A 23,275-nucleotide genomic window follows, 5' to 3' on the forward strand; every position below is an offset into this window, starting at 1 on the left:
GGGAGGTGGGAGGTGGGAGGTGAAGGTGTCTGTGGAGGAAGCCAGAAGCACTGTGGGATGGGGTGAGTATTTGGGGAAGTGGAAGGGAGAGTTAAAAGGGGGATACTGAGTGTCTGGTCCAAGCCATGTGATCACATTGCATCCAGTCATGCAGTGAGAAACCCAGAATGTGGACAGGCATTTCACAGGAATACTTAATATACAAGGACAGGAAGGAAATGATATGAACCAATGAACAGATATCTGTTGTATTTAATAGCATAACATATTTAAAGAAGTACTTAAGGTGTTTAATGCAGATTTTTGATTACAAATAACACATTTAAACAAGAAAGCAAGGTTAAAGTGTTAAGTTAATCATGGGGCGATGAGAAGGATTTATGACAGAGATCCAGCATCCTATCAGAATTTCACAAATCAAAGCAAATATACAAACAAACAAGCAAAAAACCCTCATTTGGAGTTTAAATTCCCCCTTAAAACTAGATTTGGGCATGAAGGAAGTCTTCCTGTGCAATGTTGTCTCTCTTAAACCTTTAAAAAACTGAAAGAATTAAACAATAAAACAACAAAGGAGCAGAGGCAGTAAACTTAAAGGCTGGATGAGAGCTGGGGTTAGAAATATCCATTTGCTTGACATCCACATCAACCAGCAGTAGTTGCCATGCCGTGTATTTCAGATTAGTGGAGGAGAGGGTGAAGAGGCTCGAACTAGAGATCAAACCAACACCACAGACCGGACAGCAGAGAGTTTGCATCATTTAACAATCTCAGCAATGTCGTTTTTGAGAAGGAACTGAACTCTGGAGCGTCAGAGTCTCACAGATTTAAGATCTGTAGTGCTAAAAGTTAACCCCTAAAAGGTACTTTACAAAGAGGATGTCTCTGAAAACAAACTTTCAGAAGACTATTTTTTTCTGTTTTGGAGCTGAAGTACTGTTAGGATCTGCAAACTTCAATGGATGTCTCATGCATAGATATTTCTAGATTCTGTTATCCCCGTATCACACTTATCATCCAGTTGCATCCATTTCCAACAAATTCAAAGGTGAGAGAACAAAACAAAACAAAACCAAAAAGAAGAAGAACTGGGAAGAGATTAAAAAGAGCATGATAGGAGTTTCCGTGTGAAGTGCCGATTTCTTTTGTATTTGCGTTAGTGGGTTAATAAAACGGTTACAAGGCAGTAGAAAGAGCCCATCATCACCTTCTTTGGTGAAGGTCACCTCAAAACTCTCTACAAGAAGGGAGAAAAGATAAACCCAGGTCAGTCAGAGAAAGAACGAGATGCACAGAAACACAGAGACAAGAAAGTGAAGACAGATGTCACAGAAGCAGCCGAGGACTCAAAATACCTCATTTGACTTTTCACACTAGTAGAGATTAGGGTTGGGCAAGATATATTGAATATTTATGATCACTCTGCTGCAATATAAAATTAAACAACACTGTGAATATATAAACTATTTTAATTTGCTTTTAACTTGGCCATTAAGATTCTTGAAGAGTGTGTCACAACCTCTTTATGAGAGCATAGGGACAGATATGATTTAATAGTGCCTCTGACTTTAAAAAATGCCATTAAAGTTGGGACTCATTTCCATGAATCGGTTCGACCTGTCCATTTCAGTGAATTGATTCAAAACTCAGATTCATCAGTACATTTGCATCATCACTAAAAAATGTTCACAATTATATTTTTCCTATAGTTGAATGTTTTAAAGAGATGTGTAAGTAAATACTCTCGATACTCTTATTTCTTTTACTATTATTTCTAACCAAACAAATGAAAAATGTTTAATCCAAGAGGTATAAAATACAGCAAGTTAATTAAATAATAAAAAATAATAATAATTAATTTAAACAAAATGTTAAAATACAATAAATAAAAATAATGCAAATAAAATAAAGACATTTTAGGGCAAATGCATATATATTGAAAATTATGCTTCAAAATTTTGTTGCTGTATCGCCCAGCCCTAGTACAGATCGCTTTTAGCCTCTTTGCACTGCAAACGTGAGACAATATCTCACAGACCCTAACAGTCGTAGCAATCTGCATCATGCTAATTCTGAGGGTATTCTGAGCCCTATTATGACTGTATACAACATGAAACAATATACTTTGATGAGTCCACATTAACAGTCACAGTAACACCAAAAACAGCCTTGACCACTGGAGGAAATTGCCAAAGAGTCCCTGTTAAGGTTAAAACAATGAATTGCACAACCATATGAAAGAATAAGAGTTAGCCAAAAAAAAATTTTTATAGTAGTATCAGCACTTAAATTAGCCGACTTTATTAAAAAAAGAAAAAAAGAAGGGGAAAAAAACTTCTGCTTGGCTGACTGCTAAAGGGTCCAGTTTGACCCTATCAGTGGCCTCTGCTGGTGGACCTGTCCACCCTGTTTTTACCCTCACAATTAGAGATGGATTTGCTGGATTTATCTGCTGTTCAGAGCAAGTCATGCGGTGGAATCTTTGTGCCTCATCAGTGCATTCTGGAGCTTTAATGACTGTACATCCCCACACTTCCCCTAAAACCCAGACTGGCGCTTCAGCCTGCATGCCAAGTGCCAACTCCAATAACCTTCCATTTCCCATCAGGCAAAACACAATGAATATTGATTCGTTCCCTCAGACTGCTATATTGCACAGAGGAATCGATGAAGATGTAACAATAGCAGAGAAGTGAGAAAAAAAAGACTAGCGGAGGGACCTAATTGTTTATTTGATTTGCTGCTTCATTACTGCCTAAGCATTTGAGTTTTAGAGTTCTGAAAAAGTTAAAGGATTTGCTCACAATGAGTCCGAGGAAATATTGAAATTGACAACGAGCTGGCACTGAATAGTCTGATAGGAACTGATAGGAATGTAAGAGCTCTCTATAGACTACATCATGTCTGCAGTGGAAATCGATGCTTGGAGCTGGTTTATAAAAGGCCAGTAGAACATCGATCATGATGCTGCATGTCTGCCCCTAATGGGACACTGTACCCTTTGAAGCAACTTTTCATATACACTAAATAAATCCATAGAGATTTCACATTTTGGGAACCAAAATGCCTTTGCTATGAATTATATGATGTTATATATATATATATTAAATCCATAAAAATAATGCAACAATAAATATATACAAACATAATTAAACAAATAGAAAATGGTTAATAAAACGCATATAGTATTTAAATGATAAAAATGACATTTTTTCCAAAACAATACAATAAGTAAATTTCTGACATTAATGAAAAGCTACTTGGATGTAGGGCTGCACGATTATGACAAAAATCATAAATGTCGATTATTCCTTTGAAATTGTAATTGCGATTATTAATTACGATTAAATGAATGATGTTTACACCTTTGTTTGACGCAACTGCATGCCATATTTTTATAGGAAAATAAACAAGCTGAAAACACTAACTGAAAAACTTTTATTGCTTTTCTATAGTATTAAGCCTCAAATGTCAAATATACATCGGATTGGTTTCTTCTTTAGAACGATTACGTAATTGTGCCATCCGTAATTGTAATTGCGATTAGAAATTCGATTAATTGTGCAGCCCAACTTGGATGCTTGTGTACCTCAACAGTTCTCAGGTTAGCTTTAGCAACATGGTCTGGTTTAAATGAATGTAAATGGCACACCAGTTCTGTGTGACTTTTGCCAAGCTCCCTGATCAGAGTAAAGTGAGTTAGTCAGCATGGCACCAGAGATGCTAAGAATGCGCCAGTCACCCACACAGCCATGTGACGCTTCAAAGTGAATTTAAGAAAGCTTGTTAATATAATCAGTGTGCCAAATGTCTGCACTCTCACTGCTGGCTCACACAAACAAAGCTTACTGAAATGATTGCTTATGAACTATCGGAGGAATTATATATTTATGAGGTGCTGCGGCTTGAGGGGAAGATTATCATTGAAAAATTACCTAAGTGCTTTAATATTTATACAAATAACTCAAGGTAAACCACATTAGTGCTCGTGGACCCATCTTTCTCCCAAATGTTTGCCACTAATTTGATAGCAGTGTCCCATATTCAGGGTGCACCAGGAGAATAACAAGGACTGGAACTAAAACCGTGAGAAAGGAGGGAGTGCGTTGAGAATGGACCACTGCATAAAGAGATTTGAAACAAGGTCATAGTAAATCTCTAAGTGATTAAAAATGGCCAGAGCCAATGCTAGGGCTGCACATTCCCTCTCACAGGAAACAAGCAGAGTAAGAAGAAATTTCATTGATCTTGATATCAGAAGAGCTCTAGAAGTCTGGCGACTAGCTGCCTGGTGAACAGGAGAGGGGCAATTTAATAAAATGAGGGGTTTATAGACTGCCTATCTTCATCTGTACTAATTAAATATGAGCTTATTACTCCAACATGCTTAAAAATGCCTCAATTGGATCTTCAAACGTATTATATCCAATATGTGGAAAAAAGATAAGGGAAAAGCACACCACCAACATCCATCATAGCTCGCACCAGGATTTTGTAGGGATCAGTGGAACCCAGTGTTTTAGAAATTCAGTTTTGTGCTACATCTACTGCTAAATGTCTAGGGACACAAGCAAATATAAACTCAAGAAGCATAAAGCAGTACATGGAGAAACAAACAGCCCCATTAACCAATAGCATTACAGGCTGCAAGAATATCTACAAACCTAATTACCAACAAGAGCTGACTTCACCAATCATATCAGTACATTATAACAAGTTCAACAGCAAGCTGGTGATATTAGGTCTTTTATTCAAAATGAAATTATGGTTTGTTATAGAGCTATTTTAAAGTTTAATACAGTATACTAAGGATAATTGACTAAATGGAAGTAGGAAAGCTTAGTCATACCATCAATACATTATCAAACTAAAGAACCAAGAGTCCAGAGCAAGAGAAAAATTATTCAAAACAAATTCACAAAAGACTTTAATTATGGTTCCTAGCGGACTAAATTAAAACCAACTGATATTCAAAATGATAAGTTACTTTTAGAAAACTTCTGCTGACTTTTCTATGAAAACATGAATAACATCATTTCATGAATAACATCAATATTTGACAGCTTTAATAACTGGAGACAAATCGGGTGCATATACTCCATGGTCCTCACTGCAACACACTTCTTATGATAAAAATGAAAATTCTGTCATTAGTCTCCCTCATGTTGTTCCAAAGCTGTATGATGACTTCTGTGTAAACGGTGCATTTTTAAGTGAATGGGCACAGACGCTGTCAAAGTCCAATATGACAAAAAAATAAATAAATGAAATAAACAGTTAAAAGCATCATATGAGAATTGATGGCAACAATGATGTTTGCTCACATGACAAACAAGAACCAATGGAGTTTCAAATGAATAATGTAAAAAAATAAATCCACTTTTAATCTGAGCAATTATGTTGTGTTTTTGTCATTTTTAGTATTTTTTATTTGTCTATTGTTTTTATTAGGCTTATTTCATTTTTAATTTTAGCTTATTTAGTTTTAGTTATTTTATCATTTCAAATTAAACTAAATGAAAATGAGGAAAGTTGCATTGGCAACATGCTGAAATAAAATAACTTTTTATTTTATTTCAGTTAATGTTTATTTCAAATAATGGATTTTTTTAATGGTTTTAGTTTAGTTAACGATAACTCTGTAGCAAAGGGGAAATTTTCAATAAATAACGGCTGAAATTGTCCCACAAAGCTATTGTTTGGCTTAAAAAGTCCTGGAATATAATGCTCAAACCATATGAACTGCTTTTATGACACTTTTATGGTGCTTTTTTGTTATTTTGGAGCTTGACAGCCCCAGTTCCCATTCACTTTCATTACACAGAAAAGCACACCTTTTTATGAAAATTCTTTTTATGGAAGAAATGATGACAGAACTTTGATTTTTAGGTGAACTATCTCTTTATGGTTTGGAAAGCATGAGGAAGCAAAATGGCTGACAGCCTCATTTGAGACCAGAAGATGGAGGATCTTACCTGCATAGCGCAACGGGGCATCTTTATCCAAGGCTATCAGCGGAGGGTCCAGGAGAACTTTGTCGTCATTTTCCGTTACGATACCATGATACGTGGTCTCAATCCATGGCTTGTGCTTATTTACTGTTGGCGGGAAAAAAATAGGAAAGAAGAAGTTTATTTTATTGCTGAATAAAACCAAGCCCAGACAACAACCAATTATTTTGGTTTTCTGTGAGGATGCATGTTTCAGCACAACTGTACGCCAGCTTAAAGCCAGAGCACAAAATCACACACTGATATAATGCAGAAGTAGTGTGCAGTGGCATTTGCCGCCGCAGTTTGTTCGGGCTGAGAGCAAGCAGAAGCTCAGCAGCTCATTAGTGTTGACTGAAGACTTTGAGCTCTGAAAGCAGAGAGGACAGATACAGTGTGCTTTAGCTTCAGACTGCAGAAACACTGCAGTAACTGCACTGTCTGGATGCAGAGGTTGATGTGAAGGGCAGATTGCTCTCTTCAACGGCTAATCAGTGCCTGAACCCGAAATGTGAGTACACCAGCAGTTGCTGGGTGAAAGGGGATACTCCTGCAGTGCTGATCTCATTGTGTGCGGCAGGAAGCAGGAGGCCGCAGGGAAACAAAATGAGCTCAGCAGACTGATGTCGTCAACAGCAGGGTCCATCCACAAGGCTGTCTGCCTGAATCAGCTGTTAAGAAACACGCCTTTCAAAACAAAGCTAAAAGACATAGCTCTTCAGCGAGCACTTAGCCGATCCTTAACCATAATTATAAACAGAGAGTTATTGGATACTAATTGGACAATACAAACTCCCAGTACACAATTCAGTATGAGCTATAATGCAAAATACCTGTCACTAGTTACTGTGTATATTGTTTATTTTTCATGGTCTTAGCAGTCCCAAAGTACAGAATTAGAGTATATTTATACATTACATTAAGTGATTGAGAAAATGATGAGAAACACATTTTCATAAAGGATCTAACAATATTACCAGTACAAATGTATACATTACATAATAAAAATGTTAAAGAGGGGGTCTAATGCTATTTCATGCATTCTGACTTATTTGCACTGTTAAAGAGTTGGATTCATGACCAAAGTTTCAAAAAATGAGTTGAACATATGAGGGTATTTCTGTGCCAAATACACTCCTTCAGGGTTCGTATAAGCTTCGTAAAGTTTTTTTTGAGTATGGCCCTGTATGATGTCATAAAGAGCGGAATTCCTTATATGGGCACTTCTCCCGGAAGAGCACGCGCACACATCAACCCGACGGAGAGCAAGAGAACGCCTTCAGCGTACTTCATTCGGATTACGGAAGTCGTCGGCAGCGCTGCACAGGACTTGCTCGAGAAGGATTTGTCATTATGTTTATAGACCACGAACATACAAAACATACATTTTCATATTCCACTAGATATTTTAGTCTTCATCTCATCAGTGAGGGAATCACGATGCCCGCTCAACATCGTGATGTCTGTCAGCCATCGGCGATGGACGATGGCAGCCCTCTACGAACACCTTGGCAATTTATCGTCTATCGGCCCAACCCTACTGCTAAATGAATAAATCTAAATGTCTGTAGTCATATGAAAATACCAAAATTATACCAAATTATACCAAAAATATAAAGTGTTTTGAACACCTTATTTTTTTAAAAAGATATACACATTAAAAGTTTTATTACATGCAATACTAAAAATGGCATATATATATATATATATATATTGGACCACAAAACCAGTCATAGGGGTCATTTTTTCGAAATTGAGATTTATACATCATATGAAAGCTGAATAAATAAGCTTTCCATTGATGTATGGTTTATTAGGTTCTGACCATATTTGGCCGAGATACAACTATTAAAAGTATAAAATCTGGAATCTGAGGGTGCAAAAAAATCTAAATATTGAGAAAATCGCCCTTTAAAGTTGTCCAAATGAAGTCCTTAGCAATGCATATTACTAATAAAAAATTAAGTTTTAATATATTTAGAGTAGGAAATTTACAAAATATCTTCATGGAACATGATCTTTACTTAATATCCTAATGATTTTTGGCATAAAAGAAAAATCAATCATTTTGATCCATACAATGTATTTTTGGCTATTGCTACAAACATACCCCAGCGACTTAAGACTGGTTTTGTGCTCCGGGGTCACATATAATACAATGTCCTTGCAAAAAAGTTTATGTTGGAGAAACATCTCGGTGTTTAAGGGATCGTATTACTGAACACAGGAGTTCAATAAAAAGAGGTGACAACTAAACCAGTAGCAAAACACTTTAAAGACACTTTTTCATTCTGTGTCTTCCTTTCTATTTTTTGGTATTGAACATAAAAATTCCAGTAAGAGGAGGTGATACGGATCTAATTAGGAAAAGAAGAGAGGCATTTTGGATTTTTTATTTAAAAAGTTTGTTTCCTATTGGGATGAATGAAGAACTTGTTTTAAAATAATTTTTATAAGACTGTTTCCATAATGATTTTGCATACAGGTGTGCATTGTATTCTTTAACATTTTTTTTTTTGCATAAATGTTTTGAATGGAGTATCACTATATGTCTGTTTGTTGACTATACCTATAAATTTATTCCGAAAAAATATGTGGCTGTTTGTTTGATGAATTTTGTGATTGGTGGATGATATATTATCCAATATTTTCATTGGTTGTTTGCAAGTTTGAATTTTGTCCTTGTTTGCATTTAAAGGAACCTATGTACACCTGCAATCTTTTAGCCCTGACGAAGGCCTGTGCGCCGAAATGCGTTGGCAAAATAAAATTCCCTTTTTAATTACATTCTTTCTTTGCTCTGACCCCTTAAAGCAGCACTATGTAACTTTTGGTGCTGTAGTGGTTAATAAACAGAACTGCACACATCCCGCGGAAGAACATCATGGAAATTAAGTATCAAAATATTGTATACCTTAAAAAACCTGAATAAATAGTAAATAAACATTTTCTTACAAGAAGTGCAAAGTAACAAGTAGAAAAAAAGAAAAATGCACAAAGAATTTGTATGGAGATTTTTCCATCTACAGATTTTTCCCTGACCTTCTTTTCTCTGTAAATTAAGGGTGCACACTATTGCTGGAAAACACAATCACTACTCAGCAGTCAGATGTCCGTATGCACAAAGACACAGATCCCTAAACAAGGCCATATCTGCAGATGAAACTTTGTTTGTAGAAGCATTTTTTAAATTTGAACTAGCATCTAATGACTACACCACGTTATGTTCGAGAAGCTGCAAAAGACACAGGCACAAGTGGAATGTACAAAACATGGAGAAATTAATTTTTAAGTAAATATTATGGGCGATATATTGCGTCATCAAAAATTATTGCGGTCATGTACATATATTGCGCGACAAGTCGATATATTGATTATTGCGACAGGCCTAACTGTATCAATATTTTTTTTTTTCCCCGACGCACCTTGTTGATTGTGTGAAGCTGCACAAGAACAATCATACAACCTATTTGGTCATATGAAAATACACATTGACTGAAAAAAAAATCTTATGTCAGCTCATCACTCTCAAGCTAAACATAAAAACTAAATCTATGACTCTTGTGCATGACAATTCTTCAACATCCACTGTGCTAACAGCTCCCATCCCTTTTACTGTTCAGAAAATTGCTGTCTGAAAATATCTGCACCGTGTGCAGCAGCTGGAGCGTATGCGGATGATTTATTGGCTTCAGCGTGGTTCCTGAGAATCGGTGTCTTACGACTCACCCCGCAGGCAGAAGCCTGATCAGTGACACTAATTGAAGGATATAACCTCCACAGCAATAACAGCATAATGCTCACCTCCATTTATATTACACGCCAGATCCAATTTCACACCTTCTGAAAAACTGTATGCTTGACAGAACTGTCGCTTCATTTTCATGTTTCTCTACCCTGTTAATTTTCAGCTGCAATACATTTGTGATTTAAAACAATTGTACATGTCTATCAATGCTACAAACACATGAAGCATGATTCTGATGCTGTATCCATACAAAGAGAGCTGGGAAGACCAAGACTTGGTATTGTCTGTGAAATTTGTGATCTGGCTTATAAATCGTCTTAGTAAAATGGGTTCATGTGACCTAAGGGTGCTGCTGCTGCTGGTTGTCTGTGGACAGATTGTCAGACCAGACTACCCTGATAATCTGCTTTAAAATCCCAGGTTTATAAAACCTTAAGAGCCGAGGTAAGTCACATGCTGAAAGGGCAAGTTGGGACATAATGCTACTAATAAAGAGAACAAGACCAGAAAATAACATAGCCTAGATTGTATACCTCATTTAAATGTGATTTCTTAAAGATGAACACTTGAGGGGAAAAGTAAGCTTTTTTGAACCAAGGATAAGTATCAATTTAACTAATTAGAAATGAAAGAAATTGAGTGTGGTTGTTGCCCACGCAAAACTAAGCGCCAAGATGCTAGAGAGTTCTAGAATGTTACTAGGGTGCTGCCATGGAGATAAGGATGGTTACTAGGATACTAGGAAGTCTCAACAACTAATTTTCCATACACCACCATTCAAAATGATGTTCTTTTGAACATTATATTTATCAAAGAATACTGAAGAAAATGTATCACGGTTTCCAAAAAAATTATAAGCTGTTTTCAACCTTGATAATAATAAAAAATATTTCTTGAGCACCAAATCAGCATATTAAAATGATTTCTGGAGGATCATGCGACACTGAAGGCTGGAGTAATGATGCTGAAAATGCAGGAATAAGTGAATAAATATATTACATTTCAAAATATATTACAATGGAAAACAGTAGGGATGCACCGAATGTTCGGCAACTGAAATTATAAACTAATAAACGAAAAGACCGAATAACAAATTGTACCAAACAATGACGTGACGCGGTCAAATAGAGAGGCGCGCACTAATGCAGCAAACATGTCGGCAGTGTGGAAACATTTAAAGCTGTCCGAGAAAGACGCAAAAAATCATAACAAGCACCGACAGCGAGAGACTGTTTAGTACTGCATCTCATGTCTCTGATGAGGGTGGTTGTTGCTGGTTACTGTATGATGACTGAAATCGCGAAATGCCCTTAAACAATTAAATAAACTGCAGAACGTTGTGTTTGCTAATACACGCACAAATTGCATGCATTCAAACGGCGCTGCACGAGCTCGCTACGCCAGGGTTCAAAGTCCAAAGCGCGAGGAAAATCTGCGCTGAAATGGTGTTACTCGTCAGTTGCTCAGTAATATTTTTATGAATTTTTACAAGGCATGTGACAATGCGATACATGCAACAAACGTCTTCCCAAATTCGTAATGAAAATAATTTATAAATCTGCTGTTGTCAACAAAAAGAAGCACTGAGGTCTTCCTGCGGGTTTCTGCCAAAATAAAAGCTGAGAAAAAGCAAGAACTCCATCAACATTAACAAATGTTATTATTGTAATTTTTTACTGTTGTTCTGAAAAATAAAATAAAAAAAGACAATAATAATGATAATAATAATAATTACAACAGCTCTATTAATACATTTATTATAGCATTCACACAGTGTTCAGACTGGGACCTGTAATATTTTCTAATGTTTTAAAAGAAGTCTCTTCTGCTCAGCAAGGCTGCATTTATTTGTACAGTAAAAAAAATACATGCCTGATTCAAGAAGGGGGTCTCAAAAATGGCCAAAAATATTATTTTACTAACTTATTAATTTTAAGTTAAATTGTGTTTTATTGATATAATGTCTGCTAGAATGTAAAAAAATTTTCAGTGTTAAGTAAATATTTTTAAAGCACATTTTGGCTATTTAATTTATGCAATGGTGAAAAAAAATGGCAAAATGGGGGGAAAAAATGCAAAAAAACGTGTTCGGTATTCGGTATTCGGCCTTTGGCCCAGTGATTCATTTTGTTCGGCTTCGGCCAAGAGTTTTCATTTCGGTGCATCCCTAGAAAACAGTTATTTTAAATTTGCAATAATATTTCAATTACTGTTTTTAGTGTATTTTTAAACAAGTAAATTCTGCTTTGGTGAGCATAAGAGACTTCATTCAAAAACATTAAAACATCTTACTGACCCCAAACCTTTTTTTTTTGAAAAATTTTGAAATACAACCTTATTCACAAACAGTTTTTTCCGATAATTCAATCCGCAAATTGAATAGAAACATACCTTATTTTATTGTGGTCCCTAGATATGGCTCGGGTTCCTCAGTATGGCTGCTTATAAAAGCTATACTATTTGAAAATGCCTTAGAAAGTAAATCAAAGCAGCAACGTGGGACATTTGCAGCTGAGTGGTCAAACACTCGAGGTTAAGCTGGGTTTACATCGACAAAGAACTGTTTGTACTCACAAACCCTTCTGTCGTAGAACAAACATACTGATAACACGGTTATCATCACATATTAACATGAAAAGAAATACTAATCACTAAGAGCCTGTTCACGAACAGGCAACAAGGTGTGAATTATAAAGATGCTCTATGGACAACAACTTAATGAATGAGTCTTTATTTGGAAATGTTTTGGTACATCTCAATAAGGGTCCTTGAGACCGCTTGGAGAGCATTCAGCCATGGCAGTGATCCCAGCTAGAGAAAACCACTAAACACAGCAGCCAAACACCTGCTAAATACTGGCCACACTCCCACACACACACACATATAACATATGGCACACATATCACTCCTCCTCTCACCAAAAACAAATTTACCAATCAAACGGCAATTATTTTCTTCTTTAAACTTCCTTGAAGCCTTTAATGAACCATTAAAAACAGCTTATGTTTGAAAAGCCCACACTGATGTCTGGTGTGCATCATTATAAACTAAACGAGCGGGTATCAAAGCAGAAGGGCTGCTTACCAGGCTGGCGGAGAATGAATCTGATTACTGAAGGAGCTCTGATGTGGTTGATATCATTTCTGAGCGCCCTGCAGCTCTGGCACAAGGCAAGCGTTTGGGACGGCAGGCAGCCAGTTGGCTGTTTTTACATGCATTTTGCATAGAAATACTTTAGATCCTTGCACAGCAGCAACACAATGCAACTGTTGCGACAAAAGCAACGGATAGAATTGTTTGATAAATAGGCTAAAATGAGGACAACACACCAATAATATGATTTCATAATGACAGCAGTCAAATGGAGTGTCGCGACAAGTGCTTAAAGGCTACATGTCACTATAGATGGAAAAGCACTCAGTTTTGTCAATGTCTGAAGAGGTTGTTACAGCAGAGTGTTTTATACATGAAAGCTATGCAAATCAATGTTATGTAACTGGTGCATTAGAGCAATACTAACACTTGAGCACACTGGAGTAAATATGTATGCAGAGATCACCGTTCAATCCATTTTCATTCAAAATGATTCATCAACAGCATACTTAAAGGATAGTAATATGTTTATTTGCAGTCTGAAGGCCATTTATTTGAAGTTTTTTGAAGGCTGAAGCAGTCTGGAACAGAAAAGAAAGTAATAATATAATATAATATCATATCATATCATATATCATATCACATATCATATCATATAACAGTGGTTAAAATTCATTTTTGGATGTTAAAGTTAATATTAATTACACATTATTATTATTATTATTATTATTACTACTACATATCAATTGTTTTATAATTCCATTGGGTATGTTTATTTGCAGTCTGAAGGCCATGTATTTGAAGTTTTTTGAAGGCTGAAGCAGTCTGGAACAGAAAAGAAAGTAATAATATCATATCATATCATATCATATCATATATCATATCACATATCATATCATATAACAGTGGTTAAAATTCATTTTTGGATGTTAAAGTTAATATTAATTACACATTATTATTATTATTATTATTATTACTACTACATATCAATTGTTTTATAATTCCATTGGGTGACAACAGAACTAGCACATAAATTACCCCCTTCACCTTCACCAATCTACAGAACATGGTCATTAGAGCAAGAGCACCTACTTTTAACAATTGCAGACAATAATATTTGTATTTGACAAGCACAAAATGTTTGCCACCATCCATTCTCCAGATTACAGTCATTTGGATAATATCCGCAAATTAAGCCATTTAGCCGTAATCAAATCTTTTGAATGCTAGCAGGCACAAATTAGTGGTTAATGATGCAGCCGAGTGAGGAAACACAGTTGGCCTGGAGCTGCCTCCATCCCAGCGGCACCCAAGATTAGGAGATCTCAGACAAATACTAAAGAACCTCAGACTAACCGAGTCCTGTGTGTGTGTTTTTTGCATGTCTAAAGGGATAAATAAACCCTGTCTGTCATACTAAAGCATAGGCATCTGGAACAAGCCAGCGGCTTTATATCCAAACACATTACATATTGGAGTTGGCAAGCAGAGAATCGCCTAGTCACAGTCTTTTACATGCTTTATCCAGCACAGCCATCCAGTCAGATTGTGTCACCGTGACCGGATAGGAAGCAGACCATGTGCAGCTATCGCTACATCATCTGATCGATGGCAAATATTACTGCAGGGGCTCCAGTCAGACAGCATGTGCCGAGCACAGATGGGGGGGGTCTGGGTCAGGCACTATTGTGCTATGCCTGGCATGCAATCCTGTTAGCCATCATGTAAACCCACTGACACCTAATCCCATAATGAGATGCTCTTGTTTCATTCACTTACAAGGTCACAGACTTGTACAACTTTACAAAGTGCTGTGGTGTATCACATATGCTCGAGTCAAAAGTTTACAGTAAGACGGTTGTAAGAACACACCGCTGACTTTTGGTCACAGAAGATCATTCTCATTTCTCACTTTTTTGGAACAAGAAAGGGAAGCCTGAATTATTGTACACAAGAGACTTTTTTCACATTTTTAAAGGTAGTGTAGATTTTTTTTTTAAATACTTCAGGTAAATGTAATTAAGTATAAAAATTAGTTATTTGAATTAAAAATAAATCAAATTACATACAACTGGCAAACGAATTAGCCTAATTCTAATAAATTGCTTTTAGCAATATTCGTTAAGAAAACTCTTCAAATATACATAATTCAAAGATTATTATGACTGACGAAAGCATATAATAAACATTACAAACAGTGGCTTTAAACTTTTTTACAAAAAATATTGCTTACAATGATATCATTGAACACAAGCCTATCAATCTTCTTTTGCAGTTGCTAAAATTGAATTATACAGATTTTGTGGAAGATTTGATAATATCACTTGTTGGGTGGTGGCACTCCAAAGGAAACCATCAAGACTTTTTCCTGCAATTCTGCACTCATACTCTACAGAACTAACAACAGTCTTCATTAATGGCAAACGGAAGCAATTAATTAGCTGTTGGCTCAGAAACCCATGAGAAATTGTTTCTATTGCAGTCGAGCATAAAGCAATTAAGCAACATACTTTGTTCAGCCTAATTTTGACCATTATTTGACACTGGGGGGTTGGGGACGCGCTGGTGAATGAGCATCTTAAAATAGTGAGCGAGACTTTCTTGGAGATCTGCATTAAACTGGCAGACCTCCAAAACAATAGCAAAGTGTGAATGCGTGTTTGTTGCATTATGATTTGATTGATGAGGGGAGGCCAAAGGTTATGGTGTCAGCCATGCTTGTTCATCCATCTGCTAGAATCCCTCTAGATCTGTAAAGACAGAACAGCCTGAAAGCTTATATATATATATGGCAACTGGGAAACAAAACCACATAAATACCTAAAATAATATCCAAAATGACACTTTAGACAGTTAGAAATATTTTTCCGCACATTATCTCTCTGTATATTATTTTGGCTGAATATCTCTGTATTTTGTTTTTCAAAAAATCTGTATTTATTTATTTTTTTTATTTCACATCCTGCCCAATGTTGTCCAACAAAACAACACATATTAAACGCTATGAAAACAAATAAAGTGAATGTAACCACGTAGGCTATATACATATATATTATGTACAAAAAAGGGTTAAAATCACATTACATTCTTTCTAACATTACAATCTAAAAACAAAAATAATGCTTCTAATGCATAAGTTAAATTCACTAAACTAAATATGAAAATAAATAAAAACAAAAGCACAGACTAATTGTATTAGGCTATTTTGATTACCCCATTATAGTCACTTTACAGTTACTGTTATAAAAATACACTTACTTGTAGGTTTAAAATTCTACGTATGTCACATTTATTTTCCAACTACAAATATTTCAGCAAACTGTATACTTTAGTGAGAATTCTTGCGTTCCTATTTCATTGCGCTCTGGTCTGTTTGGTGCACACATGTGGCGGCACTCGTTCACTGAAGTCTGTGAAGTTTAGTGGAGACTCGCAATGCATGCAGAAGGAAATATTTCCATGACTTTCTAACATTTACAGATGGAGAATATACCTGTGAAATGGAAGTTATGCACTGAGGGAAACAGCACATCTCAAACACATTAACCAGCGCAAGTAGCGTCTCTGTCAGCAGCACATGTATCCGTCAGAGCATCTGACAGAGCAAGCAGCTTTAAACTATACGTGTTGAGTATATCTTATCGAGTTTTTTTAAAGCCCTTAATATAAGCTTGTCTCATGTTTAGGACAAATTGGATTATGTAGTTTCCCTGCAGCAGCTCCCTCTGTCTTCCACTTTATTTTTCAGATGTGCTCGTATCGAACTACTGAATATCGATATAAACGGTATTGCCTTGTACCATATCGTTTATAAAAAATATATATCGGTATATCATCGATATACCGCCAGCCCTAGCTTCCTCCGGTGTCCTGTACACATATGGCATGTTTAAATGATTTAACGAAGGGTGTCTATTTCCGGTCAGTATGGCCCAGAAACCTTTTCATGACAGTGATCACACCCAGAGTGCGATCTACCGCAGCCTTTGTCAATTAACACCACAGACGCCTCCGTTCTCACCTCGAGTGCGAGCGAGCTGCGAGTTCTCACAGAGCACACAGCTGCTTCACAATTCAAGGTCTATCGGTGGTAGTAAAAGATAACTACTGCTCTACACCTCAGCAGACTTGAAAATGGATTGGCTTTCACACTTGATGGATTTGCAGTTACTTCTGAAAGAGACTTTAAAACAGCGTCCTTTTGATGCATCATCTGAAATTTGTTGCCGTGGTTTGACATCTTTGCTGAGCAGACCCCATTCTCGTGTGAATAATGCAGGATAATGGGCCATCATAAGATGTCAGTACAATGGCCTGCTAGGATACAAATCAGTCAACGACTGAAACGACACCTACAGAACAAATGAGACGGCGTTTTGCAACATGAATACACAACTCATAAAGGCAGATCCTAAAACTCAACTGCAGAGCTCCAGACTAAAAAAAGACTAGGCAATGACCTAAACCTAAAATTATACATTTAGGAGCCAAACTACTTTTTTAGCTGAAAAATTAGACTAATTATTAAATTATAAAATAAACTGTATAAATCAAACAAATTACACAAATTGTAATATATAATATTATAATAAAATAATATAAAATATATTTGTATATGATATTTTTTATATCTTAAAAAATAAAATATGAATATGCTCACAACAAAGTGAGACTAATCACTGACTGAGTGAATCTGATTCTGAATCTGAAACTACTAACTCACGAGCACGAGCTTGCACTGTTCATCATCATTGTGTGCTGGAAACATCTCTAATAATACAATATCTGATGAATTTGCTCATGGGTGCGCAAAATTTTCCCTACGGTCACTAATACAGAATAACTTTAAATCACTGTCATATATTTTTATATTTTATCACATTTGCCTTGCACTTTAGTCTCAGTTTTGAGCACTGCAATGAAAATGGAAAGAAAATAGGTTGAAAAATGCAAATACCTTTTGTTTGCCACTGAATTTACAAATTTCCTCACGACCAAAAGACATAATGACCAGATATAACCATTTAGCTCATCTATCATAATGATTCACCCAACAAATATTCATTTCATAAGGATCAACATTGTGATTTTCTGAAGGGAGAATGAAGCACCTAATAACTTTTACTACTTGAATTTCATTGTACCCGGACTTAAACAAATTTTAAGTTGGTCTAAAGTTGACATCCACACTTAAATGTTTGCACACAAATTCAAAAAATGGCACTACCTGTTAAAGCAGGCCTCATCAGTCAGGGAATTGATTGTTCATCGAGGTTTAAGACTCGTAAGAGAAATCTCCAGGCTCTACTGCCAAATATATCTACCAGTAGGAAGGGTTCATAGCCAAACCAAAACATGGGGTCAGTGTGTACTCAAGGAAGTATCTGTTTGTCCATCGGAGCAGTCGCAACAGCACAACAAGGCCCAGGCGTTTTCGGGGAGGGTGGGGGCAGGGCGTGTGAACGGTGCTCAATCACAGCTCAGTATGGAGAGCACAAAGGCCCAGTGAGAGTGAAAGTGAGCCGTCGCTATAGAACACAGAGCTGCTTTTCATGTCTCTGGAGGCTGGGCTGCACAGACCTCTATCCACAGGTAACACCTACTCTCTGGTTACCTGTTCCCATGGAGCTGTGGTGCTGACGCGATGAAGCACAGAATAGCAGAGGGCCACATTTATCAGGCTAAACAAAGAGCACAAACCATGACAGACACTGAATGGATGGAGTCTCTTCAGAGCACTCAGCATGTGGACTTGGTTGACCTGAAATGTAAGCAGGTAATGATGTTATGGTTAGGGTTACTGTCCAAATAGGTTTCGATAGGGTCTACATTAAAGTCTCAGTTTTAGGGCACTGAAGAATGCTCTTTATTTTTTTGTTCTGTTTCTTTCCTGAGTGATCAAGAAAAAGAATTATCTTTAAACCTTGAAAGAAAAAAAAAACATGATTAGCCTGAACAACGATACCCCCACCACCCCAAAAAACACTTTCTCATCGGATCTACATGAATCTCATAGATGACCTATTTTGATCTCGAAAAGGTGAGTTTTCACCGAAAGGTGAGGAGTTTGCATGTTGAATAGTATCCATATACAGCTGAGGATGCAATCCGCTGGTCAAACTGAGCATCAGTACTCAGTAGTAAACTTTTCATCCAGCTACGATGGTTAAATAGTTGTAAAAGAACTAGTTTTTATTTAAATGTATCACAGTCTCCACAAAAAAAAATAAAAAAATAAAAAATACAGCATACTTAGACATAAATTGCATTTTTAAATATTAAAATAACAATACACAATACTGTATTTTAATCAAATAAAATGCAGCATTGGTGAGCATGAGAGACTTCTTTAAAAAAAAAAAAAAACGTACCGACCCCAGACTTTTGAATGGTAGTGTATTATTAAAATTCAACAAATTCTAAAAAAAAGTGAGGTCAACATCCCCTCTTAAGAAACACGTCTAATTGAGGACAAATGATTCTGAAATGCACAGACTTTCAGTTTAGACCGATTAGTTCAAAGAACTAGTCATTCAAACAACTAACCTTCTAATTGATTTTGTATGCTGTTTAGCACATCCTTACCCAGTACTTAGCATAGCACAGAAAAATATCTTCCATTACAATATACAAACACGCAATTTGGCCTGTATACTTCAAACACACCATGTTGTTTTAGAAAGATCAGCAATAGCAGTCAAGCGGCTACCATTTGAGTCAAAGAAACAGACCTAATATTCAGTACATAATGACCTATTCTTGACAGATCACTGACTCAATTCAGCTCGCAAAGGGGCCAATGAAATTATCACTGACTGCCCAGCCGCCACGATGACTAAGGGCTGATTGTCTGAAGGAATTTCTGCCACACTGGCTGCACTAAAAGATGAGCACTAAAAAAATTTTTTTTTAAAAACAGATGAGCAATGCATTGTTATCTGTTATGCTTACAATGTCCTTGGAATTCAAGATACACAAGTTAAATAATTCTGAGTTGCGTCTAACAGTGGGCGCATTGTGACGTGCTTATTGCGGCACGCGGCTCTGAGCTCTCGGCCAAGAGACCCTTTGTTTCCCAGAGTACAAATTCCATTAATAAATAGCACAACATATGACACTTTCGGTTCTCGGTCATTAAACAACTGCAATTCACAGGGCAACAGACACAAAAGAGAAACTAAAATGACCAAAAAACACCAATGTTTCCATTAGAAAACATTATAAATTCATAAACGCATGAGCCAAATGCTTTCAAAACACTTCAAATAAACACTAAAAGCCTAAAAGTAATTAAGTTCGAACATGCATCAACAACAGTCCCTGTGCATTCCATGCTTCACCGTGAGGAACAATGAGTCCAATACCTCCTCCTGAGAGAAAGTCTGCTCAGCTTATTTTATCCATCCTCTATACTGAATATATTCTCTTCCCACTGTTCCCAGAATTAATGGGCCCTCTAAAGCCTACATCGAAGCAGAGAGCTCCTAATGGACATCTAGCTATCTGCAAAACCAACACATCAAAAGTGATCTAGTTCCTATGGGAAGAATCCTGAGAGATAATCCATCAAGCCATCTGTAAGTTAAGACATTCTGCTACAGGATTCACTTTGCTGAAACAGGCCAAACATATGACCGGGGGCCACGGGAGTCGAACAAAGCAGCTGTTTATACAAAACCTTCTCCTATCTGAAATGTTGTGAACTGCTAAAGGGATTTACAAGAAGCTATGAAATGAATAATCATCTTCATTTTTCCCTAACATGAGAAATTTTGAGCAAGTCTAATCAGACAAATGTATCATAAAGTTTGTACCAAACAAACAACCATCTGTCAATAGAAGCCAAATTACAGAAATAAATCACAGTTAAGGAGAAAGTTAGCTTTTCTGATATACTCTGGTAACTTTCCAAAGATTTCTTACTGAAGCTTTATTATTACATCAATTAAACACAAGAAAATCCCTTCACACCTTTTAAAAAGTAAAAGTAACTGCTTTGTGAGCACAGCTTGAATTAATGCATTAATTAACCTCTAACCATTCTTCAGAAACTGAAAATATGGCAGCCTTCGAAGAAGTTTTATAATTAAACTGTAAAAATATCCACTAAACAAATGCAATATTACTTTAGAGATCCCTATGCGTCTCGTGATCGTTTGGGGTGTGTAATTCAGTGTGAAGGTGGGGTTTTCACTCAACTGATAACAGCAAGGAAGTGAGCAGGTGTGTTTAAACGAAGCTAGTCAAACTCAAAAGAGACCTCGTCAAATGCATCAAGGATAATAAAGGTGTCCAAGGCTAATAAACACTGAGTGAGACAATTTGTGGAGGTGGACATTTAAATTTGTGAATACATAGACTCTGTAAAAGAGAGAAAATGGAGGACTTTGCTCGTCTGTGAATTTTAGACAAATCACAAGTGCTACTCTAAATAGTGACACATTTTTTGGCTGTCAAGCTATCTCAATTTTCCAGTGATGAAAAACTAGCAAAATCCACAGATCCAAAGAGTACTTTAGTATGGTAATCACAATCCTATTCCTAACAAGGCATAAATTGTTAGGGACTGCACAAAATGATTGCAATTTTGACTCCAAACTTATAAAACACGCCAGGCTGAAGACATTTTTGCTAAAGCAAGGAAACCTATACCAATGGTTCTTAAGTGGTGGCGTGCAAACCAAAAACGGATTGGAGGTCTGTTCTGATAGAGTTGTGGATGAATATGCTTATTCATTAAAAAAAAAAATTTAAAAGAGAGAGAGAAGAAAATGTCTCATGATTTGTTGTTGACATCAATGGATATGGATAATACAAATGCAATATTTGTACCAGTGTCTGGTAAACCACACTTTTGTTGTGGTTTATGAATTTGCATAATTTTACTATTCAGCTAATGTCATGTTAATAATTTTTCCTATTGCTCTGCCTATGAAGGTCAAGGTAATACTAATGCATTCAATGTTTGATTTCAAGGACATCAACTGATGTTGGTTCATTACTTGATGTAAAATGTAAAATATTTGAAAACCACAGATCAAACTATTAAAAAAGCTACAGGAGTCAAGATGGTCACATGCACATACAAAGTTATAAATTAAGTCTCAACCCATGAATTGCACCACAGACCATAAAACAATTTGTTAATTATCTTATATGTTAATGGCCTCAGGCCATGCATTCCCAGCTGCCTCACAGTCACATGGCAACAACATAATGACTGACAATTATTAGCACCCCTATTAACGAATGATGATATCCAAGATTTGATTTGTATGTGGGTCAAATACAAACAAGGATGTGATGTCCAAAAAAAGGAGCAATATTTTAAAAATCCTGTTTTTAAATGTGACAAGACCTTATAAATCATGTTTCATTTTTTGTTCTATTTTCTACAAATAATGACTCCAAAAATGTCAAGTGGTGTAACCATCTAGTAGCCTACTAACATTTTTTACTTGCACCTTAAACACTCAACGCATATAACAGTTGACAATTTTTACTTTCTGACCTCTCAAAAAATAAAACATCAAAATGACTTTTAAATGTAAAAAAATATATATTTTGTAGTGTATTTTTGTATATCATAGGCTATAGGATAATTAGACAACAAAAAGACGTCATTGACCCATGTAAACATACAAACAATGTAAATGTTTGTTAACTGCTAAATGTCTTCAATAACATCCACATACTAAGATTTAACATCAGAGTAATTCACACTTGTACCTTTAAGAATAATGAACAAGGTAACTGCACGGCAGGATATTTCTGGAAAGGCAGCGTTTCACAAGCAAATGTTTGGCACATCTAGCCGTGTATGTGTGTGTGATGATTTATTTATTTATGTGAAATTATTGTATTAATATCTTCGCATAGCAGAGAATATAAACATTTACATATTATGATTTTCATTATAAATAAAACTAGGTCTTGAATCTTACCTTTGGCTGCCTCCACCGCGCATAATAGTCCTAAAAGCAGACCGACTGCAGAAGCGAAAGGCTTCACCCCGCGGATCCGCATCCCGTCTTCGTAATAAAAACAGCGAAAGATTTAAACACTCTTATTCTGTCTCCTCTCGCCCGGTAAAATCTGATTTAGCTCAGTGTTGCAAAAAATATCCAGAAGATGTATATCTCGGATTAGTGCGGTAGTTTTAAGATGGCTGCCGCCACCGCCGTTCAGCTCTCTTCTCTCTCAATCACCGTTCAGTGTCTCTGCTGCGCGTGCACCTGCAGCGATGTCCTTCAGTCATATTTAACTGCGCGTGAGCCATTTCAAAGATGAATGTTTAAAACCAGACACATAGTATTCCACAGAGGATCTGCAATGCGGACCGCACACTTCATTTTATCAATACAATACAAACAACTTAGTTATCGTATAAAACGTCCCACGGTGCGTTTGAGAATGGAGTAGAAATCAAGTGCACAGGTTTGTA

At 36.3% G+C, this 23,275-nt stretch overlaps 1 protein-coding gene across 4 annotated transcripts in view; it reads right to left on the minus strand.

Moving 5' to 3' along the window:
• The window catches only part of clstn1 (calsyntenin 1), a 49,150-nt gene extending 26,096 nt beyond the window's left edge, over positions 1-23,054 (minus strand). For 2 of the 4 annotated variants that reach the window (XM_016526029.1, XM_016526027.1), the window contains exons 1-3: positions 22,776-23,054; positions 5,976-6,098; positions 1,208-1,237 (exon numbers count right to left, since the gene is read on the minus strand). In XM_016526029.1, the coding sequence (XP_016381515.1) occupies positions 1,208-1,237; positions 5,976-6,098; positions 22,776-22,857 (235 nt within the window). In that variant the 5' untranslated portion in view covers positions 22,858-23,054. The remainder of the gene's footprint in view (positions 1-1,207; positions 1,238-5,975; positions 6,099-22,775) is intronic. The other 2 variants (XM_016526030.1, XM_016526028.1) reach the window with 1 other exon arrangement.
• Between the last annotated feature and the right edge of the window lie 221 nt (positions 23,055-23,275).

The sequence above is a fragment of the Sinocyclocheilus rhinocerous genome, unplaced genomic scaffold (assembly GCF_001515625.1).
Source record: "Sinocyclocheilus rhinocerous isolate Xijiao unplaced genomic scaffold, SAMN03320098_v1.1 scaffold2017, whole genome shotgun sequence".
NCBI lineage: Eukaryota > Metazoa > Chordata > Actinopteri > Cypriniformes > Cyprinidae > Sinocyclocheilus > Sinocyclocheilus rhinocerous.